This window comes from Hirundo rustica, chromosome 26, assembly GCF_015227805.2.
Source record: "Hirundo rustica isolate bHirRus1 chromosome 26, bHirRus1.pri.v3, whole genome shotgun sequence".
Taxonomy (NCBI): Eukaryota; Metazoa; Chordata; class Aves; order Passeriformes; family Hirundinidae; genus Hirundo; species Hirundo rustica.
This window is the reverse complement of record NC_053475.1, coordinates 657,505-679,876: the sequence shown is the minus strand read 5'-3', so window position 1 is coordinate 679,876 and position 22,372 is coordinate 657,505. Positions and strand designations below refer to the sequence as shown.

At 61.2% G+C, this 22,372-nt stretch overlaps 1 protein-coding gene across 2 annotated transcripts; it reads left to right on the top strand.

The window, feature by feature from the left end:
• Positions 1–1,746: 1,746 nt before the first annotated feature.
• On the top strand, positions 1,747–21,352 carry ZBTB7A (zinc finger and BTB domain containing 7A). 2 transcript variants are annotated; one of them, XM_040086809.2, is made up of 3 exons: positions 1,747–1,815; positions 15,592–16,800; positions 20,715–21,352. In XM_040086809.2, the coding sequence occupies exons 2-3, from the start codon at positions 15,608–15,610 to the stop codon at positions 21,175–21,177; spliced, it is 1,656 nt and encodes a 551-aa protein (XP_039942743.1). In that variant the 5' UTR covers positions 1,747–1,815; positions 15,592–15,607; the 3' UTR covers positions 21,178–21,352. The 2 variants fall into 2 exon arrangements, with proteins under 2 accessions (XP_039942743.1, XP_039942744.1); XM_040086810.2 differs by lacking the exon at positions 1,747–1,815 and adding an exon at positions 10,374–10,498.
• The last annotated feature ends 1,020 nt before the right edge of the window (positions 21,353–22,372 follow it).

Here is a 22,372-nt window from a genome sequence, read left to right as displayed (position 1 = left end):
AAACCTCCCCAAAATGGGGAGGGGGGGGGGGAGAAGAGTGAGGAGGGGGCGAGGAGCTGAGCCGGGGTTATTTAAGGGAAAAAAAAAAAAAAAAAAAAAAAAAAAGAGGGGAAAAGAGAAAACCCGAGGCTGGAACGAGACCCCCCGAGCCGCGGAGGGAGGGAGGAGAGCTGCTGATCAAAGCTTTGCTTTTCTCGCTTTCTCTTCCTTTAATTAACCCAAACACCGCCCCCCCCCCCCCCCCCGCACCCCCCCCTTAATGATCATTAATTCATCATCCACCCCAAAATCTCCCTTACAGCCGCTTTTCCACGCGGGGAAAGGCGCTGGGTGGGAGCGGGAGCTGTTCCCAGCCGGGGGTGCCGAGGGTGGGGACAGCCCGCCGTGGTGTCCCCGTGTCCCCGTGTCCCCCCCGGGCAGTCCCGGAGCCCGGGCTCGGCCCGTCCTTGCCGCGCTGGCTCCCAGCCCACCGCGACCTTGGGCTCCGTGTCCCCTCCCCGGCGTGGGCAAGGGGGCGCCCGGGGCTGGGGGACGTTGGGGACACCGAGGGTGGCACGTGGAGGTGACATCTGGGGGGGGGGTGAGGGAGGGAGGCACCACGAGTGGGTGTTGGGGGGCGTGGGGAGGTGACAGTCCGGGTGGGGTGACTCCGGGGAGGTGGGACCCGAGTGGGTTTGAGGGGACGGGGAGGTGTCCTGGGGTGACACAGAGGAGCCCCGGGAGGGGACACGAGGGGTGACACGAGTGGCTTTGGGGGGTGTAGGGAGTGAGGAGAGTAGAGGGTGACCCGGAGAGCCCGAGGGATGTCCCCCGTGGGGTGACAGAGGTGGGCAGGGTGACACAAACGGGCTCAAAGAGGCGCCCGGGGGGGACGCGAGTGGGTTTGGGGCTGGCGGAGGTGCCCCGTGGGATGACACGAGGGACCCGTGGGGTGACACGTGGGGAGGGTGACACAGAAGGCACCTGGGGGTTGCCCCGAGGGGACACGAGTGGGTCTGGGGTCGTGTGACAGGCGGCAGGAGGTGACCCCATGATGTGACATGTGTAGGTCTGGGTGACACTCCTGGGAGCGGTGACACTGTGCGGACACACGCGTGGGTCTGGGTTCTGTGTGACACTCCTGAGAGAGGTGACACGTGTGGGTCAGGGGTCTGTGTGTGTGACACTCCTGAGAGAGGCGACACCGTGCGACACGCGTGGGTCTGGGGTCCGTGTGACACTCCTGGGAGAGGGGAGGTGTCACCGTGTGGCACTTGTGAGTCTGGGGTCCGTGTGACACTCCTGAGAGAGGCGACACCGTGCGACACGCGTGGGTCTGGGGTCCGTGTGACCCTCCCGGGAGAGGGAAAGGTGACACCGCGCGACACACGTGGGTCTGGGGTCTTTGCACACGTGTGTCACTCCCGGCAGGGGGGAGGTGACACCGTGCCACACGCGTGTCTCCGCCTCGTGCCGTCACGCGGGTGGGGTGTGGGGGGGCTCTGCGGGGTCCCTTCCGGGGCTCCCCCGTTCGCGCCCCCCCCGAGCCCCCCTCTCCCCCCCCCCCCGCGGCCGCTCCTCGCTGCGCCCCCCCGGGGGCCGGCGGCGGCTGCGCCCCGCGGGGGGGGGGGGGGGGCGGCGGGCGGGGGGGGCGGCGCGCGGCCCCTTTAAGAGCGGGGCGGCCCCGGCCGGAGCAGGAAGGAGCCGCATACGGGCCTCGGCGAGCAGCTCCCGCGGGGCGGCCAGAGCCTGCTCCGCCCGCCCGCACGGCCCGGCCCGCCCGCCTCGGCACGGCGCGGCCCGCTCCGCTCGCCCGGACCGCTCGGCCCCCGCCCGGTACGGAACTGAGGGGGGGGGGGCGCGGAAAGGGAGGGGGGTGGTCGCGCATGGGGGGGGTGGTTGGAGCCTGACCCCCCCTCCCTCCCCCCCGCAGGGGTAGTGGGGGGGAGTGCGGGGGTGGGGAGGGGTCGGTTGGGTCCGTTGCGGGGGGGGTGGGGGCTGTCCCCCCCCCCACTCCGCCCCCCCCCCCCCCCCCTCCGTATACGTTGTACTTGGCCGGGCCGTGCTGGGGGGGGGTCGCGGAGGGGGGGGGGGTGGGGGGGGGAAGGGTTGGGAGCGGGGAGGGGTGGGGGGGGTGAAAAGCGCGGCGCGGGGGTTGCTGGGAGCCGTAGTCCCCCGGCGGCGCCGCGCCGCAGGTGCCGGTGGGCGCGCGGACTGCGCTTCCCTGCGGCCCCCGCGCGGCCGGCGAGCGGGAGGCGTGTTGATGGGCAGCGGGCGGGGCCAATCGGGGCGCGCCCTCCGCCCCGCGCGCCCGCCCCGCCCGCCGCCGCCCGGCCCAATGGCGGGCGCCGCGCGGGGTGGCCGGGGACGGGCGCGGCGGGGCCTGCGCCGCTCCCCAGCCCTCACCCGCGACCCCCGCCCGGGCCCGGCCCCGCCGCGACCCCCGCCCGCCCCGCCGCCCCCGCGGGGCCGCCGCCGATACCTTCCCCCCCCCCCACCCCGCTCCTCACCACCCCTCCTCCTCCCCCCGGCGCCCCCCGCCCCCGCCTCCCCCCGGCCTCCATTGCGGCGCCCGCCCGCCCGCCCGGGGGAAGGGGTGGGGTCGTGGCGCCCGGCCAAGGCTCCCTGTGGGCCCCGCGGGGGGGGGCGGCCCGGGCCGGCGGGGGGAGGTAGGCCGGTCATGGGTGGGGTCCCCCGGGGCCGCCCCGTGCGGGGGAGTCGGGCCGCGCCGTCCCCGCGCACCCCAAGGTCGTTGCCGGCCGGGGGGCGCCGGCCCGGCCCTGCCCTCCCCGCTCCGGCCCTGCGCGTCCGGGGTTGTTTTTACCCCCCTTTGGCCGTCCCTTATCTCCCCCCGGCCGGCTGCGGGCAGGGGGGGGGCCGCGGCGATAATCCCCCCCGCGGGGCTGGGGCGCTGCTGCCCGGAGGAGGCCGGCGGGGATAAGCTTCTCCCCCCCGCGGGACTGCGCAGCGGCGAGGCCGGCGAGAGCTCGGCGTGAAGGGGCAGCATCCCCTTCGTCCTGCCAAAACATTCCCTGCGTGCTCGGGGGCCTGGCACTGCCTCCTCATCATCGGCGTTGTCGTCGTCATTCCCCCACCGCGGGGCTCGGGCTTGGAAGCGGTGGCTCGGGTCAGGTGCCCGAAAGCGCCGTGCTGAGTCCCCCGTGACACAGGCAAAGGTCCCTGTCCTCCTCCCCTTGGAGCGGTGCTTGGTGGGGCTGGAGACGGGACAAAGTCACGGGCACATCGCCGGGCAGCGCCAGGAAAGGGTTCCTTGGCTGTGTTGTCCCAGGAGTGTGGGGAAAGTTGTTTTATGAAGCTGTATGGGGAGAGGTTGAGGTTGGATATCAGGAAGAGGTTCTTTTTACGGAGCACGGTGAGGCACTGGGCGGATTCCCCAGGGAATGGTCCTGGCCCCGAGGCTGCCAGAGCTCCAGGAACCCCTGGACAGCGCTCACGGGGTGGGATTATTGGGGTGGTGTCCGTGCAGGGCCGGGAGCCGGGCTGGACGATCCCTGTGGGTCCCTTCCAGCTGAGGTTGTTCCGTGGAAAGCCCTGGGACTCCGGCAGCACCACCAGAACGTGTGAACCCCGGCGTTCCTATGGTGAAAGCAACAGTTCCTGTTGTACAACCCCAGGCGACGTGACTGCCTGGCCCCTGCCTGGCTCTCCGTGTTCCCGGCTCCTGCAGACCCTCGGCTGCAGGGCAGGGCGAGTTTGGGCAGCCAAAGTTTGTTTGGGCTCAAGGACTCTTGGTGAGAGTTTGCTGCCGGTCCCAGTTCAAGAGCAGCCGTGCTCCCCAGGACTGTTAATTGTCCCGGCTATCGAAACCATAACTTATATAATAACTGTTTTATGGACACGGGGAGAGAAAGGTTCTGCCTGGAAGAATTTACAACCTAATGAGGGTTGAAGTTGCGCTCGGCGTAGCAGCAGAGCTAAAAGGTCACCGTGGCGCTTTCCAAAAGTGTTTGGGGTGGTTGTTGGCGGTATTTTTTCAAGGAATTGTGTGATTTCTCAAGGGTTCTGGCGGTCCTGGGTGGAAGTTGCAGCGTGTGGGCTCTTCTGGAGGCTGAGCAGGAAGAGCCGGGCTGGCTTTAATTCCGATGGTTTTGCTGGAGTTGTTGGATTTCAACTACTTTAAAAAAAAAAAAATAAAAGAGACTGAGAGAAACTGAGGAGTTTATTAGAGAGGAGCCTTTCTTGTTTAATATTCATTCTGGCCCCTGTTTAGGCTTGTTCTGGTGAAAGAGGGAGTGAAGAGGCGCAACCCAAACACGGGTGAGATGGTGGGATTTTTCCACCAAGCCTTAATTGCTTCAGTAACTCCAGGGACGGTTTTGCAAGGCAGGAGCTCTTTAATAAATGTGGTGGTGAATGAAAGCAGTTCCTCACTTTGCTGCTCTGCAACTCTTCCTCTGCCCCTTTTTTTTTTTTTTTCCTTTTGTTTTTTTTTTTTAATTATTAATCGTTTTTCGCTCGTATTTCATCTCGTGGCCGTGGGTCTGGTGAAGATCTTTAGCTGTGGCTTTACGAGGAGCTGGGTGGAATTAATTTGGCACGATGAGGGTGCCGGGTTCCCTTCGTGTTTGGTGACTTTTGGAAGCAGAATTTAAAAATCCAGTTGTTCTCCCAGCGTGGGAATTTGGATGTGGGCACGGGACGCAAATGAGGGGTGAAATTTATGCTGCCATCGAGGCTCTCTGGTGGTTTGGGTGCTCCTGTCTCCCTTCGGGAGTTTATTTTGGGATCGAGTGCTGGGGTTTAACTGCAGGATCGAGCCCCACGCAGGTGTCCCCACCTAAAAACTCTGAAATCCCGGGTCTGCCTTTGGGACAGAGTCTAAATGCTTGAGAACTGTGGTTTTAATCTCGATTAAAACTGACACTTGAGGGTTTTCTCCCCGTCTCGGGATGCTGGGTTTTTTGGAAGATGAAACTCGTGTGGCGAACAATTAGAAGCCGACTCGTTATCTCTCCTAGTCCAGGCAATAAACAGTTGCTTTAACTACGCTCTCAGCCAGCCTGAACCTCAAATTTGAGCAGCCCGGTGCCAGTCTGTAATTAAAAGCCTCTTTGACGAGCAGAGCTCATGGAAAAGGGAGGAAGACAGGCAGTGTCTGGGATAAGGGAAGCGTTTCTCCCCCAACCCCTTGTGCTCTTTGATCCAAACTCTCGCTGCGTCCATCCCGGTACCTGCGCAGCGTCCCAGAGGAGCTCTGGGAGGACGTCAGCGGGAGTAAACGAGGTCAGGCAAGCGCTGGGATCCTCTGCGAGTATCCAGGGACGACTGTTCCCGGCCCAGCCCCCTGCCCGTATCTCCTTCCCTCGCCTGGGTTTCGGTTTTCAGACCCCGCCGGCTCCGGTGGCAGAGCCGGGGCGCAGCTCGGATCCCGGCGGGGCTCCATCCTTCCCCCGGAGCTTTGGGGTTGTCCCCGAGCGCGGCCCCGGCTCGCAGGTGGGAAGGGAACCGGAGCGCTCAGCTCTTAATGCGACGGGGTGCGAGAAACTGGAAACGGGCGTGAGCCGCCCCGGGGCCGCGGGTGGGAGCCAAGGGCACGTCGGTGGGGATGAGCCGCAGATCCCCTGGCAATCGGCGGCTTTCCCAAAGAGCCTGGCTTCGCCCATCCCTGGAAGAAATGTGCGGCCGGAGCGTCGGCAGCGTGACCCGGAGCGCTGCTCCCCGCTCAGCCGCGTCCTGCTCCCGGCGCTCAGGCTCCCTGGGGATCGCTCTCCTGCCGCTCCCCACCCCTGTGCCCGCCCGGAGCCCGTGCCTCTGTCCCTCTCCGCCGCCCTGTCCCTGCTGCCTGGCGTTTCTGTGCATCGGAGGATGCTCCCTGCCCGTGCCGGTGCTGGGTTTTAACTCCCTCCTCCCCGCCCTTCACCCCATTCCTGCTCCCATTTCCTTCCTGGGTCGTTCACCTCGTTTCCCACCTGCACGCTGGGAAACAGCGAGTAAATGTCTTTTTTATTTATTTTTCTTTTTTTTTTTTTTTTTTTTTTTTTCCCCCCCCGTTGTTTGGTGCAGCTGGGAAGGAGCCCGAGGTGGGCTTGTAGCTACAGGTTGGTGCTGAGCATTTCCTGGGAGCCTCCTGCCCCGACAGGCAGAGCGCAGGGCTCAGCGCTCCCTCCCCGCATCCCCGTGCTCCCGGCGGGGAGGAAGGAGCTCGCTGGCAGGAGAGCGTTTCCAGGGATGAAAACTGGCTCCGGGGATTCGCTTTTGCTCGTCATCATCACCCGGAGTCGGGAATGGCGGGACGAGCTGTCTGTTAATCCACAAACTGGGAATTACATAAGGGGCTGCCCTGCCCTGCTCTCTCACCGAACTCCACTCTTGTTCTTTTGTTTTATTTCCCCCCCCCCTTTTTTTTTTTTAATTTTTTTTATTATTATTATTTTAATTTTCCTCTCCTGTTTTCTGGTGTGGAAAAGAGCAGCCAGCCTGTGAGGTGTCATTTATTTAGATTGATGCCAGAGCCTCGGGCAGGACACGGGGCTGCAGAGGGGATCCTGGCACAGGGACTTTGGGGGCTCCTGCAGCGAACAGGGGGCCGCTGGAACGGGGGGATTTGGGGTTTGAGCCGTTCTTAGGGCTCTGTTTAGGAGTCAGGAGAGATGTGACAGGCGACAGGAATGTGGGGTGAAGGGGTAAACACCAGCTGGGACCTGTGGGAACGGGGAGTTTGGGGTTTGAGCAGTTCTTGGGGCTCTCTGCTTAGGAGTCAGATGTGACAGGGAGGGGGAACACGGAGTGAAGGGGTAAATGTTCTCTGGGAATGGGGGGATTTGGGGTTTGGAGCAGTTTTTTATGGTTCTCTCAGTTCAGAAGAGCTGTGACAGGGTTGGGGGAGTGTGGGGTGAGGGGGCAGATGGGCCTGGCTTTTCTCAGGGAAATGCTGGAGTGACTTTGGGGGGATTTTGGCTGGAGTTAGGGACAGGCTTTGGCCTCCAAAGGGTGTCCAAGCGTGACCTGCTCTGAGTGTCCTCCACCTGCAGCAGCTGGAAGTTAAAGCTTCGAGTCCTCAATCGCTCCCTTAGCAAAGGGGCCCCACGTTGCCTTTTTGGAATTGCAGCTGCTTATCCTGCCTGGATCCTGATGCCTCCAAGCTCCCAGGTTGGAAAAGAACCCCCCTGGGAGAGAGCTGCTCCTGCAGCCAGCACTGGAGCACGCACAGCCCCGTGGTTTGTGCAGTTTCCCCCCTTTTTTCCTTGTAACTCCTGAGATTTTAAAGCATTTTGGAGAGCTGTGGCTGGCTCAGCCGTGGCCTGGTGCTGTCCAGAATCTCCCAGAACCGGGCAGCTTTCCCCCAGGAGCCACGTGGGAGTGAAACCTGTTGGAGGGGCAGGACTGCAGCAGCGTGGGCACGCTTGGGTTTGGTGAAAAGCGTTTGTTTGAGCAGCAAAACCGGGAGTTCCCATCGCTGCCGGGGAGTCCGGACTCTGGGCTGAGCTCAGGTGGGCTCAGCTTAGCCTGAGGATTGAGGGAGGCCCGGGAATTGCTGGAACAGAGGCGGCTTTGGAGCAGGGGTTGAGGGTCTTGGAGCAGCTCTCAGCGGTCCGAGGTTTGTTTCATCTCAGTGCACTGGAATTCCTGTGACCTCTCGGCGCTGTCGGGGACAATCCCAGCGCACGCAGTTGGTGCCACGGACTTTAGCGTTGAGGCAGAGCGACAGTGCTGGGGATGGAGGAGCCGCTCACCCCCAAATCGCCCCTCGCGCTCGGGTGGGACACTCAAACCAAGGCGCATTCCTGCCGGATTAAATCCGGCCTCTGCCGACAAAGGAGAGAATTGGCGAGGAGGGCTGGGTGGAGGAACCAGTTCAGGCTCCCCTTGCAACACGAGGGGAGTTTGGTGCTGTCAGGGATGAGGGTGGCAGCTCAGGGAGGCTCCGTGCCTCGGTGCGGATTCGGGATCCTCCGGAACAGCGCCGGTGTTTGGCTCCTCGGGGTCCTGCCTTTGGCCAGCAGCTGGAAACCGAAGTTTCCCGGGAGTTGTGCCGTGCCCTGCCAGGAAATCCCATCCCAGGGAGCTGCGGGGTGTGACGTTGGGGCATCCCTCGTCTGCCTGGGCTGTGGAAGTGGATCCTTGGAGAGGGAGCCGTGTCTCTGGGAATGCTGTCAGGCTTCCTGGGAGATGCAGGGTCTTCCCCAGGCTTTGGGGATGAGTCGGAGGGAGCCTGGTCCTTGGTGATGCCTGTCCTTCCACTGGAACAATCCCACAGCTGGGCCAGCGTGCGAAAACCACTGGAATTCAGGCAGTTTGGGAAAGCCAAGGGGAACGAGCACCTTTCTTCCTGGTGGCTCCATAGCGGCGTTCCCAACAACTCCGTGTCGGTGAGGATGAGGAATCCCAGACCTCTGCCCTGGGTGGTCTCTGCTCCATCGTGGTCCCTCCGTGATTCCCGCTTTAAAGGATCTTTATTCCATTGAAGTTCCCGGGATGCTCCTGGAGGGTCTGAGGGATGTTCAGATCCAGTGCCCCCATCCAGACTTCGGTGGGAGCAATTGCTCCTCCTGCCAGAGTTCCCCTGGCAGCAGCTGCGGGATGTGGGGTTCCTGGCTGAGCCTCGGCGCTGTGTCCTGGCATCCTGCGGTGCTTTGGGTGTAAATGGCTCGTGGGGAGCTTGGGCTCCTCTCTTCCCAAGGGCCTGGAGTGCCAGGGGAAGGGGGAATGGCTTCAAAATGAGAGCAGCCATGGATGGGACCCTGGGATGGAATTCCTCCCTGTGAGAGTGGAGAGACCCTGGGATGGAATTCCTCCCTGTGAGAGTGGGGAGGCCCTGGGATGGAATTCCTCCCTGTGAGGGTGGGGATACCCTGGGATGGAATTCCTCCCTGTGAGAGTGGGGAGGCCCTGGGATGGAATTCCCAGAGCAGCTGTGGCTGTCCCTGGATCCCTGGCAGTGTCCAAGGCCAGGTTGGAGCAGCCTGGCACAGTGGGAGGTTTCCCTGCCCATGGGATGGAACGGGACGAGCTTCGAGGTCCCTCCCACCCCACACCAGCCTGGGATTCTGGGATTTCAGGGATGTATTTCCCCAAATCCGCAGGGTTTGGGGCAGATTTCCTTTCCCTTGGAGAGCAGCTGCTTGGTGTGGAGGGGCCGTAGGAGGGGGGTTGGCTGTGCTGGAGCTTCCTGTGCTGCCCAGGCACATCTTTGCCGAGCAGGGAGAGGAAAACCTCCCTGGCAGGTCGGACCTGGCGAGGACAGCCCGGCTGCTTTGGTTACGTGGGTTGGGCTGGGATGGGGGGAGGCTGCTGGAACATCTCGGATGTTCTTCCACTTCACCTTGAACCTGAGACTTTGACTCATCCCAGCAAGGTTTGGGTTGGAAGGGACCTCAAAGCCCATCCAGTGCCACCCCTGCCGTGGGCAGGGACAGCTCCCGCTGTCCCAGGCTGCTCCAAGCCCCGTCCAGCCCAGCCTGGGACACTGCCAGGGATGGAGCAGCCACAGCTTCTCTTGGAATTCCATTCCAGTCCCTCCCCACCCTCGCAGGGAAGAATTCCTCCCCAATATCCCATCTAAACCTCCTCTCAGTTTGAATCCATTCCCCCCCGTCCAAAGTCCCTCCCCATGTCTCCGGGAGCCCCTTTAGTCCCTGGAAGGTCTCCAGGGCTCTTGCAGCAGCATTCCAGCATCCAAAGCACCTATGAGAAGTGGGATGCTCTGATCTTTGGAAGGACCACAACAATCCAAGCACTCTGGGGAATCCCTGGAGCAGGGTTTGGTCAGGAGTGTCATCTGGAGCCTCTTTGGGAGCCGTCTGAGCCCTCCTTGTGTGCTCCAGTCTCATTCCTCATGTCGCAAACCCAGAGCTGCAGTCGCTTTTCCCCGGCTGGGCAGGGGCTGGAGGGGATGGATGCTGGGAGAACAGAGCCAGATTGTCCAAAGCAGCCCACGGATATTTGCGGGGCGCTGGTTCTGCTCCCATCTCCTCACTTCAAGGGCTGCATGATCTCGGTCATGTTACCCCGGATGGGATGTCCGGTCAGGACAGAAGAAAGCTGGAATTCACTCTTTCCCACTGATGGCTCCCGTTGCCTTCTCAAGACCAAGGCTTTCTTCCCACTGCATCATTGCAAACATAGTTTTATTTAAAATAAAAGCGTGCTGAGGGTTGTTTTTTTTTTTTATCTTGGTTTTTTTCCCCCCACCGTGCAGTTCCTCCTGTCGATGTGCAGGATCTTCCTCTCAGGAACATCCAGCTCTTCTCCAGGCCCAAATAATCAGGATATTTTGGCCCTAAAGCCCCGGCAGCGCATTCCTCGTTGGGAGCAGCTGACTCTTCCACGGCTCTGCGGAGCGGTTGGGTTTGTGGGGCAGGCAGAGCACCTCCCGCTGCCTCCCCTTCCCACCTCCCCGGCTGCTCCGTGCGTGTCCCGAGGCCTCGGCGGGGTTTCGGGTGGATCCTGGGCAGAGGGAGACCTGCTGGGGCCTGTCCTGGGCTGGCTTGGCAGCACTGGCGCTGCCTCAGCCCTGCGCCCGCACGAGGACCGGGATGGTCCCTCCTGAAACACAGAGGTGAGGGGAAAATTCACTGCGGGTGGTGCTGGGGGGATGCTGGGATCACCTTCGGGCCTTGGGCAGCCTCCACTGGGTGTTTTTTGGTTTAATTTTTTGTACTAAAACCCCATAATTTTAATAATTCTTCCCTGCTGCTGAGGCTGCCCTGCCTCGGTCACGTGTGTTTGCTCTGAGAAATCCTGGAGCAGCTTGGGATCCTTGGGCACCTTGAGCAGGAGGCTGAGTGTCCCAAATTCTGGAATGGTTTGGGTTGGACGGACCTTAAACGTTCCTGCCGTGGGCAGGGACGTCCTCCAGTGTCCCAGGGTGCTCCAGCCTGGCCTTGGACACTTGGGTTGGACTCGATGGTCTTGAAGGTCTCTTCCAACCCAGACATTCTGTGACTTCCAAGGATCCAGGGGCAGCCACAGCTTCTCTGGGAATTCCACCCCAATTTCCCGTCCCACCCTGTCACTCCATACCCGTGTCCAAAGTCCCTCTCCCTCCTCCAGGCTCTGCACCATCTCCCGGAGCTCAGCCATTCCCAGGAAACGTTCCTCTGTGGGTCGCAGGGTTCCCTGAAGCCATTTTGCCTCGTGCTCCGTGGAGGGGGTGATGCTGGTTCTCCCTTCCTGCCCGGAGCAGGTGCCAGGTGTTGCTCAAGTTCTCACCTGTGCTGCTGCAGTGGGCGGAACCCCTGCCCTTGGGAAGAGTTTTGGGATCTTTTCCGGATTAGAGCACGGAGGAAAAAAAAAGACATTGGCTTGTTCCTGTTTCCCCAAGTGTGAGCGAGCTCTTCCACCTGAGCCCTCCCAAACTGCTCAGGTTCCTCTGAATTTAAAGGCAAAGAAGTGAAGGGAAAAAAACAGAAAAAACCCAAAAAACCCCACTGGGGTTCTATGGAAAGCTGGTAATTAAAGAGGTGTTTTGTCAGCTCTTTTGGTTGTGATCCCATCTTGATGTGGTCGTCTCATTTGAATGTAAATGTCAAATTCCAGAGCTCCTGGAGGAGAGGGATTGGGTGACATGGAGCTGAGGGAAGCACAAGCTCCGGGGTTTCACTGAGCTCTGGGTGCTGCTCTTGGGCTGGGGGGGTCTGGGAGGAAAGGGAGGAGAAATCGAGTTTAAAAAAAAAAGGAAAATAAAAGGGCAGTGGTGAGGTCACGGCTCGGGTGCTGTGTCCTGGCGTGGCCCCTCGCTGTGGGAAGGACACGGAGGGGCTGGAGTGAGCCCAGAGAAGGGAAAGGAGCTGGGAAGAGCCTGGAAAAATGTCTTGAGGGAGCTGGGGAGGCTCAGGAGTGACCTTGTGGCTCTGCGTGCCTCCCTGACAGGGCAGGAGCTCAGCTTCTGCTCCCAGGGGACAAGAGGGAGCGGCCTTGACTCGTACCAGGGCGGGTTCAGGTTGGATATTGGGAAAAGTTCTCCGTGAAAGGAATGATGAGACGGTGGCAGGGGCTGCCCAGGGAGGTTCGGAGTTCCCACCCCTGCAGGTGTCCCGGGAACGCCTGGAGGTGACACTGAGAGCTCGGGGCTGGGGACAAGGGGAGGATTGGGCACAGCTGGGACTCGGTGATCCTGGAGGGCTTTTCCAGCCTCAGTGATCCCATCTTAGCGTTGGGCAGCAGCGTCCAAAGGCCGTCAGCAATCGGCTGGATGTGGAACCTCAGCTCAGGGAGGTGGAGAACTTCCCCGACTCCCGTTCAGCGCCCAGAAAATGACATTTTTCCTGCCTGGAGTCGGGCTGTGCGTGCCGGGCTGACAGAGCCGCAGCTCCCTTGTGTTCTGTGGGATTTTGGAAACGCCCAGAGCGGGGTTGGGGCTGCACAGGGTGCCGCACCAGGGCTGTAAATGATGTTCCTAAATCACCTGGAGAGCTCTGCAGTTGTTCCCTCCTTCCCCACCGGCTGTGTGATGGTTCCCCCTCAGGTGTCTGCGAGGGCCATTCCCAAATTTCCCCCAGAGCCGCTTTTGGGGTGAAATGTGTCGGCTCCAGAGCCGCCCGCTGTGGGACAGGGACCTGACACACCTCAGGAGTGGCCGGGCGGGCAGGGAGAGAATGGAGCTGCTGGGAAATTTCGGCTGAAGTGGTTGAAGCTCCCCCTTTCAGACCGTTCCTTACCCGGGAGCTGTGGCTGTGCCAGCGCCGTTTGTCACTTGTCACCAGGCTCCAGGACACTGCCAAGTGGATTTTGCCCATTCCCTTGTGGCATTGAGCCCTGTTGCCAAGATTTGGGGTGAAACAGCCGATTTGGGGTTTTTTTTGTAATTTCTTTTGAGTCTCTCACCTTACGAAGGCTCGGGAAGTTCCCGAATTCCCAGACCCATGCTTCGGAACACTCCTCCCTTTCCCGCTGATAATTCCTTGGCCGTTCAGCCCTTCGGAAAGGGAACGGGGGTGACGTTTTAAGGACTCAAATCTCTGGATGTGGCTGGAGCATCCAGGCCCTGAATCCATTCCTGGGGGGCTCGGGACAGCGCCTTTGCCCCCCGCCGTCCTCGGCCACGCCGGGACACAAAGGCTGTGTTGTGTCCGGGCCGGCCCTCGGCAGTCCCGTGACCCTGCAGCCATTCCCACACTGTCGGGATGGATGGGGATAATCCCACACTGTCGGGATGGATGGGGATAATCCCACACTGTCGGGATGGATGAGGATATTCCCACACTGTCGGGATGGATGAGGATATTCCCACACTGTCGGGATGGATGAGGATATTCCCAGTGTCGGGATGGATGGGGATAATCCCACACTGTCGGGATGGATGAGGATATTCCCACAGTGTCGGGATGGATGAGGATATTCCCACAGTGTCGGGATGGATGAGGATATTCCCACACTGTTGGGATGGATGAGGATATTCCCACAGTGTCGGGATGGATGAGGATATTCCCACAGTGTCGGGATGGATGAGGATATTCCCACAGTGTCGGGATGGATGAGGATATTCCCACACTGTTGGGATGGATGAGGATATTCCCAGTGTTGGGATGGATGAGGATATTCCCAGTGTCGGGATGGATGAGGATATTCCCACAGTGTTGGGATGATGATATTCCCAGGCTGGCAGGGTGCTCCTGCCTGGATGCTCCGGCTGCTCCCCGTGGTCCCCAGAGCTGTGCCGGGGATGGACACGGCTCCCTCGGGATCCGGAGCTCCCAAACGCTGCATGCAGCTCCGATTCGCTGGTTTTGGGGAGAAGAAAGCTTTGTAGAGCATCTCCTGTGGAGAGGAGGGAGAGGGGGAAGCTCCGGTGGCGTTTTTGGGGCAGGGATGTGGGATCCGCTTCGCTGTGCGCGGCGGCGCTGATCGGGAGGTTTGGGAGCTCTGGAGCTGCTCCGGTGGGAACGGGAGAAACTGAGGCACCAAAGGCTCCCTGGATCCCAGCTGGGGATGCTGGCCTGGGGTGACCTTGCCCAAGGTCACACCTGGAGCCACCACACAGCCCTTTCCTCCCTGATGTCAAAATCCCTGAGATGAGGGCTTAAAGGTCGAACCCTCAGGAGTTGGCTCTGGAGTTGATCCCGGCTGTCTCAGGAAGTCACCTGGCTTTGGTGGTTGGTTTTGGTGGCAGGACCGGTGCCTGCCCTGCACATCCAGCTCCCCTGGATCCTCCCTCCTCCTCCTCCTCCTCCTCCTCCTCCTTCTCCCCCTCCTCATCCCGTTCCTGCTGGGAGCTGAACGCTGCTCTCCTCCCGCTGTCGATTATCCAGGGATTTGCTCCAGATCGCTTTTCCACAGCCTCAGACCTGCCTCCTCCCGCCTTTTCTCTGTCTAAAACAGGAAGGTGCCGAAGTGAAACTTATTTTCTGGGCCTAACGAAACTTTTCAAAAATAAGTAAATATGGAAAACTACTGAGGAGGCCGGGGGTGGGTGGGGGAAGCCGGAGTTGTGCAACCTGGGCTCCAGCTCCGTGCTGGGACCCGGGGCTGGCAGTTGCTTCCTGGATAATTATTCCTGTTCTGGATCCATCCTGACTCATCCGTCCCCCCCTCCCCGTGGCGTGGGACAGGCCACGTCCCGCCGTGCCTCAGTTTCCCCGTGTGGAAATCGGGAATTTGGATGCTCCAGCTTTGTGGATCGCTCTGTGCCTGGATTTCTTGGCTCCTGCTGATCCCCGGTGCTTGGGGTGCGGGGAATTACATTGATTTTTCCAGCAAAGGCATCGCTGCTTCAAGGAGCGTGTGGATTCGCTGCTTGAGGTGGACGGGAGGGAAATGTTATTCCTAATTTTGGGGGATCAGAAGGCTGGGATTGTGGGAGAATCAGGCTCGCAGCTGGGCCCCAGTGCCCCTTTCCTAGCAGAGGGGTTCCCTCTGGGTTTTTCCAGCCTTTGGAGTCAAGTGGATCTGTCAGAAGCGACTTTATTTATTTATCTTGTCCCAAACAAACCCTTGGCATTGGGAGGAGCTGCTGCTTCTGCTGGAACCCGTCCAAGATCCGGGTCTGGCGCTGGCACTTGGTGATCCCGGTGTCCTTTCCTCCCGGGAAAGGAGCAGGAGCTGCCTCGGGCTGCAGGGATCGGCTCTGCTCTGTCAAACACCTGCAGCAGGAGCTTGGGGTGCTTGGGGCTCCCCTCTCCCTGCCCTTCCCAGAGGATATTCCCTGCCCTGCACCTCTCCAGGTGTTCTGGCAGCCAGGGATGGGTGATGGGAACGGTGTTCCCGGCGATGACATCGTCGTGTTGGCCGCTCTCGGTGAGCCAGGGACCTTCCCAGTGGGAGTGGGAATGGGAAAAGCTCCCAGAGGTGGACTGGGATGCACTGGGGAGCCTCAGGCCGCCGCAGCCCCACGCTGGGCACAGCTGTGCCTGCTGCAGCCGCCGCCTGGCCGGGTGATCCCAGCTCCCTGCCAAGGCTTGCTGCTCTGGCCCGGATCCGCGCTAATTCAGCTGTTCTCACTTGAGAGCACCTGGGCTCTGCTCCTCCTCCTCCTCCTCCTCCTCCTCCTCCTCCTCCTCCTCCTCCTCCTCCCCAGGTAAGCACAGGCCGGGCAGGACGATGGGAGAGGCGCAGGGGACACGCTTGGTGCCGCCGGGCGCGTCCCTGAGGAATTTGGGAATTCTCCCCATGTCTCCAAGCTCTGACTCACGGCCTTCCCCTCCTTCCCCACAGCCTTTAGCGTGGAAGAATGGCGGGTGGCGTGGACGGCCCCATAGGGATCCCGTTCCCGGATCACAGCAGCGACATCCTCAGCAGCCTGAACGAGCAGAGGAACAACGGGCTGCTGTGCGACGTGGTCATCCTGGTGGAAGGCCAGGAGTTCCCCACCCACCGCTCCGTCCTGGCGGCGTGCAGCCAGTACTTCAAGAAGCTCTTCACCTCAGGGTTAGTGGTGGACCAGCAGAACGTGTATGAGATAGACTTTGTGAGTGCGGACGCCCTGTCGGCGCTGCTGGAGTTCGCCTACACCGCGACCCTCACCGTCAGCACTTCCAACGTCAACGACATCCTCAACGCCGCCACGCTGCTGGAGATCCCGGCCGTCAGGGATGTCTGCACGGATCTCCTGGAGAGGAAGATTCTGGCCAAAAACGACCAGATGGATACAGTAGATCAAATTGATCAGAGGAACCATCTCAGAGCAAAAGAGTACCTGGAGTTCTTCCAGAGCAACCCCGTGAACGGCCACCAAGGCAGCTTTCCGTGGACCAACACAGAGTTGAGAGACCTTCAGAGACTGAACTTCCGAGGCCAAGAGGAGGAGGAGGAGTCGAACTGCAACGGCCTGGACTTCTACTCGCAAGCCACCCCAACCGAAAGACCAAAGGCAAGTGACTGTGACCCCGACAGCAACCCGGCCATGTGGCTGGACCGCGAGGACGAGGAGCCGGTCAGCGGCGGGATGTTCTCCCCTTCCCAGAACGGACATTACAGCAGCCGTGGCTTGGCCACTCCCGGAGAAGAGGAGGGGGGAACCCCCAGGGGCCCTCTGGACCCGCAGGAAGCCGGGGACTCGCCCAGCTTCATCCCCACGGGCACGGAGACGGAGGACGATGCCAGGGAGGTGGATGACCTGGCCGCCAGCACCCTGCTCCAGCAGATGATCAGCTCGGTGGGGCGGCAGCAGCTCGGCGACGACGACCGCAAGGACGAGGACGGGGTCATGGATTATTACTTGAAATATTTCGGCAGTTCCAGCGAGGGCGACGTGTACCCGTCCTGGTCCCAGAAGGTGGAGAAGAAGATCAGGGCGAAAGCATTCCAGAAGTGCCCCATCTGCGAGAAGGTGATCCAGGGCGCCGGGAAGCTGCCGCGCCACATCCGCACCCACACCGGGGAGAAACCCTACGAGTGCAACATCTGCAACGTCCGATTCACCAGGTACGGGCTGGGCACGGGGGCTGCACGCAAACCCGGGGAGTTCACGCAAACCCGGGGGGTTCACACAAACCCGGGGGGTTCACACGAATCTGGGGGTTTCACACGAACCTGGGGGTTTCACGCAAATCCAGGGAGCTCACACAAACCCGGAGCTGCGCACAAATCCAGCCCTCCCCTCACCTCAGGATGGTCCTGAGTGATTTTATCTCTCTGCTCAACTCACTTCCATCCTAACAGGCGAGTTGGGGCTGGAGGCCAAAGCTTTCCAGAGGGATGAGCGTTTTGGGGGTGTGACACTTGAGCTCTATCTCAAGGCACCTGGCTCCATGGCCAGCGCTGCCATCCCGCTGCCCTGAGCTCTGCTGGAAACCCCAAGTGATGGGGGAACAGCTGCAGCTCTTGGTCCTCCATCGTGGCCAAGGCAGGAGCCGGGGAATGGTTTGGGAATGGCTTCGTGGCAGGGCTGAGGTTGGGTTGGAAGGAGGCTGGAGCCAGGGAATGGTTCAGGAATGGCTCCGTGGCAGGGCTGAGGTGGTGGTGGTTGGGTTGGAAGGAGCTTGGAGCCAGGGAATGGTTCAGGAATGGCTCCGTGGCAGGGCTGAGGTTGGGTTGGAAGGAGGCTGGAGCCAGGGAATGGTTTGGGAGTGGCTCCGTGGCTGGGCTGAGGTGGTGGTGGTTGGGTTGGAAGGAGGCTGGAGCCCACTCGTGTCCTTGGCACACCGAGCGCTGCAGCCCCGGCGCGGCTCCCGGGGGCGTTTGCCACGGCCCTGTTCCTAATCAGGGCTGCTCTGCTCCTTGCCTGGGCCACGGGAGCACCAAAGAAAGGGGATATTGTTTGGATTGCTCCGGTTCACTCCAGTCCGCGGCCGGGTGCCGCCTCCTCTCCCCCGCCGGGGCTGTGCCGGGCAGGGGTCCCGGCCTGGGGCCTGCTCCCTCCCCTTTCCCTGCTCCTTTCCCTTCTCTTTCCCTTCCTCTGCTTGTTCCCTGCCTGCTCCTTGCTGGGCCTGGGACCTTCTCCCTTCTTTCCTTGCTCCCTTTCCCTTCTCTTTCCCTTCCCCTGCCTGTTCCCTGCCTGCTCCCTGCTGGCCTGAGGGCTGCTCCCGTGCCTTTCCCTGTTCCCTTTCCCTGTTCCCTGTTCCCTTTCCCTGTTCCCTTTCGCTGCCTGCCCAGATATTCCCACTGTGCCATTTCCCACAGCCCAGGCCGGCCCTTCCAGGCCCCTCGTGCTTTGGGGGCTCCATCCCGTGGGGCTGCTCCGTGTGGGATCGCTGTGGGATCGCTGTGGGGTGCCCGGGGCAGCCGGAGGGGCCGGGCCGTGGGCAGCAGGCCGTGTCCTGCCCCTTCCCCTGGTCCCGGCCGCGCCCAGCCCACGTTGGAGAGCTGAGGAATGCAGATAATGGCAGGGGCAGGGTGCCAGCCCTCGCTGCCTCCCTCCCGCCCCGCTCCCCCGGCCCTGCCACGCGGCACCTCCCTGCTCGGGGCCGGGGGTGATCCCCACGGTGACCCCACAGCGATCCCCGTGATCCCACTGTGATCCCCACTGACCCCACAGTGATCCCACAGTGATCCCATTGTGACCCCACAGTGATCCCATTGTGACCCCACTGTGATCCCATTGTGATCCCCACAGACCCCATGGCGATCCCAGTGATCCCACAGTGATCCCACAGTGATCCCAGTGATCCCACAGTGATCCCACAGTGATCCCACAGCGATCCCGACCGATCCCACAGTGATCCCAGTGATCCCACAGTGATCCCGACCGATCCCACAGTGATCCCGACCGATCCCACCCCCCTGGGCACGATCCACGGCGCTGCAGGACCTGGAAATGCCACAGGGTTCCCTGGCACTGCGAGAGGAGCGGAGGCACAGGGATTTTTGGGGAGGGGGAGTTGGTGGGGCCGTGCCACCTCAGCGCTTTTCCCTTCTGCTCCCGTTCTGTGGGATTTGGACCCTGCTCCCTTTCCCTGGGATTTGGACCCTGCTCCCTGTTGGCTCCCAGGAGGGCCTGGCACCTGTAAAACCAGCTGCTTTCCTAAACCACCAGATCCCAGCCAAATTCCATCCTCCAGCTTCCTCCCACAGCAGGGTTTGGGCCTGGAGAAGCCCGGACAGGGAACGGGAGCTCTCCTTGGCATCGCTCTTCCCTGCCGTGCCCCGAGCTCCATTTCCCCCCGATTTTATTATTCCTTGGCTTTCCTTTCCCCGAATCCCAGCTCCCTCGGCCGTTCCTCGTGGCGCTGGCGGGGCTGGACGCGGGCTGCCGGCTCCGGGAGGGCGTTTGGGCTGCTCCAGCCGCGTGTTCCCGGCCGGGTGCGGCCCCGGCCCGGCCCTTCCCAGGGATTTTTGCTCCCTGGTTCTTCCTGGTTCCTCCGCGGCCGCAGGAGGAGGAGCAGCAGCTCCGATGAGGAAGGAGAGAGCGGGTGGTTACAAAAAAATGACAGTTTTTAATTTCACGAGCCCCGTTCTTGTGTGTGCCCCTCGGAGCCGGACACGACCTTGGGGTTTCGATCCTTCCCTGGAGCTTTTGGGATTTTTTGGGATGCTGTGGGCAAAGGGATCTGAGTTCAGGGCCGGGATCTGAGTGTTCCATCCGCTTGGGAAGGGTCGGGGAGGGCAGGAGGGGCTCCCAGTGCCCGGCCCCGTGCTCGGGGCCGGGATTTTCCTGCGGGAAGCAGCGATGGCTGCGGCTCACGTGGCCCCAAATGAGCCACGTGCGACCCCACAGCTGTGGTCAGCCCTGGGCTGGGCGGGGTGTGACCCCATAACCCTGCTCAGACCCCAAATGGGGCAATGTGTGACCCCACAGCCCTGCTCAGACCCCAAATGGGGCAATGTGTGACCCCACAGCCCTGCTCAGACCCCAAATGGGGCAATGTGTGACCCCATAACCCTGCTCAGACCCCTTATGGGGCAATGTGTGACCCCACAGCCCTGCTCAGACCCCTGTGGGGCAATGTGTGACCCCATAACCCTGCTCAGACCCCAAATGGGGCAATGTGTGACCCCATAACCCTGCTCAGACCCCCTGTGGGGCAGTGTGTGACCCCACATGTGACAGTGTGGGACTCCACCCTCACACCCTGCGCCGGGCGATGCTCAGCCCCACACCAGGTGCTGCTGTGCCCCATGCCAGTGCCCAGCCCCACACCAGGTGCAGTCCAGCCCCGTTTCGGTGTCCAGCCCCACACCAGGTGCTGTTGTGCCCCACACCAGCTGTGTACAGCCCCATAGCAGTGCTCAGCCCCACACCAGCTGTGCCCAGCACCATTCCAGTGCCCACACCCTGTTGTAATGCCCAGCCCCACACCAGCTGCTCCCAGCCCCACACCAGCTGTGCCCAGCCCCGTTGCAGCGCCCAGCCCCATACCAGCTGCTCCCAGCCCCACACCAGCTGTGCCCAGCCCCACACCAGCTGCTCCCAGCCCCACACCAGCTGTGCCCAGCCCCACACCAGCTGTGCCCAGCCCCGCACCAGCTGTGCCCAGCCCCACACCAGCTGTGCCCAGCCCCACACCAGCTGTGCCCAGCCCCACACCAGCTGTGCACAGCCCCACACCAGCCGCTCCCAGCCCCACACCAGCTGTGCACAGCCCCACACCAGCTGTGCCCAGCCCCACACCGGCCACTCCCAGCCCCACACCAGCTGCTCCCAGCCCCACACCGGCCGCTCCCAGCCCCACACCAGCTGTGCCCAGCCCCACACCGGCCGCTCCCAGCCCCACACCGGCCGCTCCCAGCCCCACACCAGCTGTGCCCAGCCCCACACCAGCTGCTCCCAGCCCCACACTGGCCTCTCCCAGCCCCACACCGGCCGCTCCCAGCCCCAATTCCCCCCCCACGCCCCCGTTCCCCTCCTCCCCTGCCGCCAGCCCCTCTCTCTCCTGACGCCGCCGCGCTCTCTCCGGCAGGCAGGACAAGCTGAAGGTGCACATGCGGAAGCACACGGGCGAGAAGCCCTACCTGTGCCAGCAGTGCGGCGCCGCCTTCGCCCACAACTACGACTTGAAGAACCACATGCGGGTGCACACGGGGCTGCGGCCGTACCAGTGCGACAGCTGCTGCAAGACTTTCGTCCGCTCCGACCACCTGCACAGGCACCTTAAAAAAGATGGATGCAACGGGATCCCGTCGCGGCGGGGCCGCAAGCCCAGGGTGAGGGAGGCCGGGGCGATGCCGCCCACGCCCACGGGCAGCGCCGAGGACGCGGCCGGAGCCGAGAGCCAGGAGTCGGAGGATGCGGCGCAGGGCACGGAGCAGGAGCAGCAGCAGCAGCAGCAGCAGCAGCACTTTGAGGAGAATTCCAATAACGAAGCGCCGGGATTGAATGTAGCAGGAGGGTCGGATGAGGGTAACGCGCAAGGACTCTCCTAAACCAAAAAAAAAAAAAGAAATTATATTATATATACAAGCAACCCCCCAAGCGACGAAACAACCACCTGAAAACAGAAAAAAAAAAAAACGAGTCACAAGATCTAGTTAGTACTTTTCCTCTGATTTTTCTCTTTAAAAGATGTTTCTCTCCCTTTTTTTTAAGGAAAAAAAAAAAAAAAGACGACGACGACAAAAAAGGCAAAAAAAAAAAAAAAAAAAGAGAGATATTATATTAACGTTTTTCCAATCTTCCCATCGTAAGCGGGGCTCTCCCCTGAGGATCCCTCATAGCCAAGGACCTTTTTTTGGAAAGGCAAGGACGCTAGGGAAGCACGAGGTGGGGATGGAAAGTGGCTCTGTCGCATGGAAAAGAGCTTCCATGTAAATCCAAAGCTTTATTTTGTGTCCAAACACGTGTTTAAAAAAAAAAAAAAAGAAAAGAAAAAAAATACTTATTTCAGAGAGAGATCTATTTAAGGAAAAAAAAAAGAAAAAAAGGAAAAAATAGAAAAAAAAAAATGTAAAAGGAGCGGTAGGAGTTGGAAGGGCTGTGTGTGGCAGGGCGGGATTTTGGGATTTTGGGGGCCGGGAGCTCCTTCCCAGGAGATTGGGGTCAGGATTTTGGGGCCGTTTCCCCCCAGCCCCGTGCGAGGCTCAGTCGGGCAGCGAAGGCTCAGGGTGGGGAGCGGCCGGGGAAAAAAAAAATTGCTGGAAATTGCTGGAAATTGCCTAAAAAAAAAAAAAAAAAATCATGTGAGAGAGGGCAGCAGTTCGGCAGGGTTTGTGTCGGGCACCCGGGGCTGGGGACACGGGAGATGGGGACACGGGAGATGGGGACACGGGGGTGGGCACAGGGGTGGGCACAGGGGTGGGCACAGGGATGGACACAGCGATGGCTCAGCCATCCATGGATCCCGTGCTGGTGTGTCCGTCCCTGTGCCCATCCCTGTGTCCATCCCTCTGTCCATCCCTCTGTCCATCCCTGTGTCCATCCCTATCCATCCCTGTGTCCATCCCTGTGTCCATCCCTGTGTCCATCCCTATCCATCCCTGTGTCCATCCCTGTGTCCATCCCTCTGTCCACCCTTTGTCCATCCCTCTGTCCATCCCTGTCCCTCCCATGTCCATCCCATGTCCATCCCTGTGTCCGTCCCTCTGTCCATCCCTGTGTCCATCCCTGTCCCTGTGTCCGTCC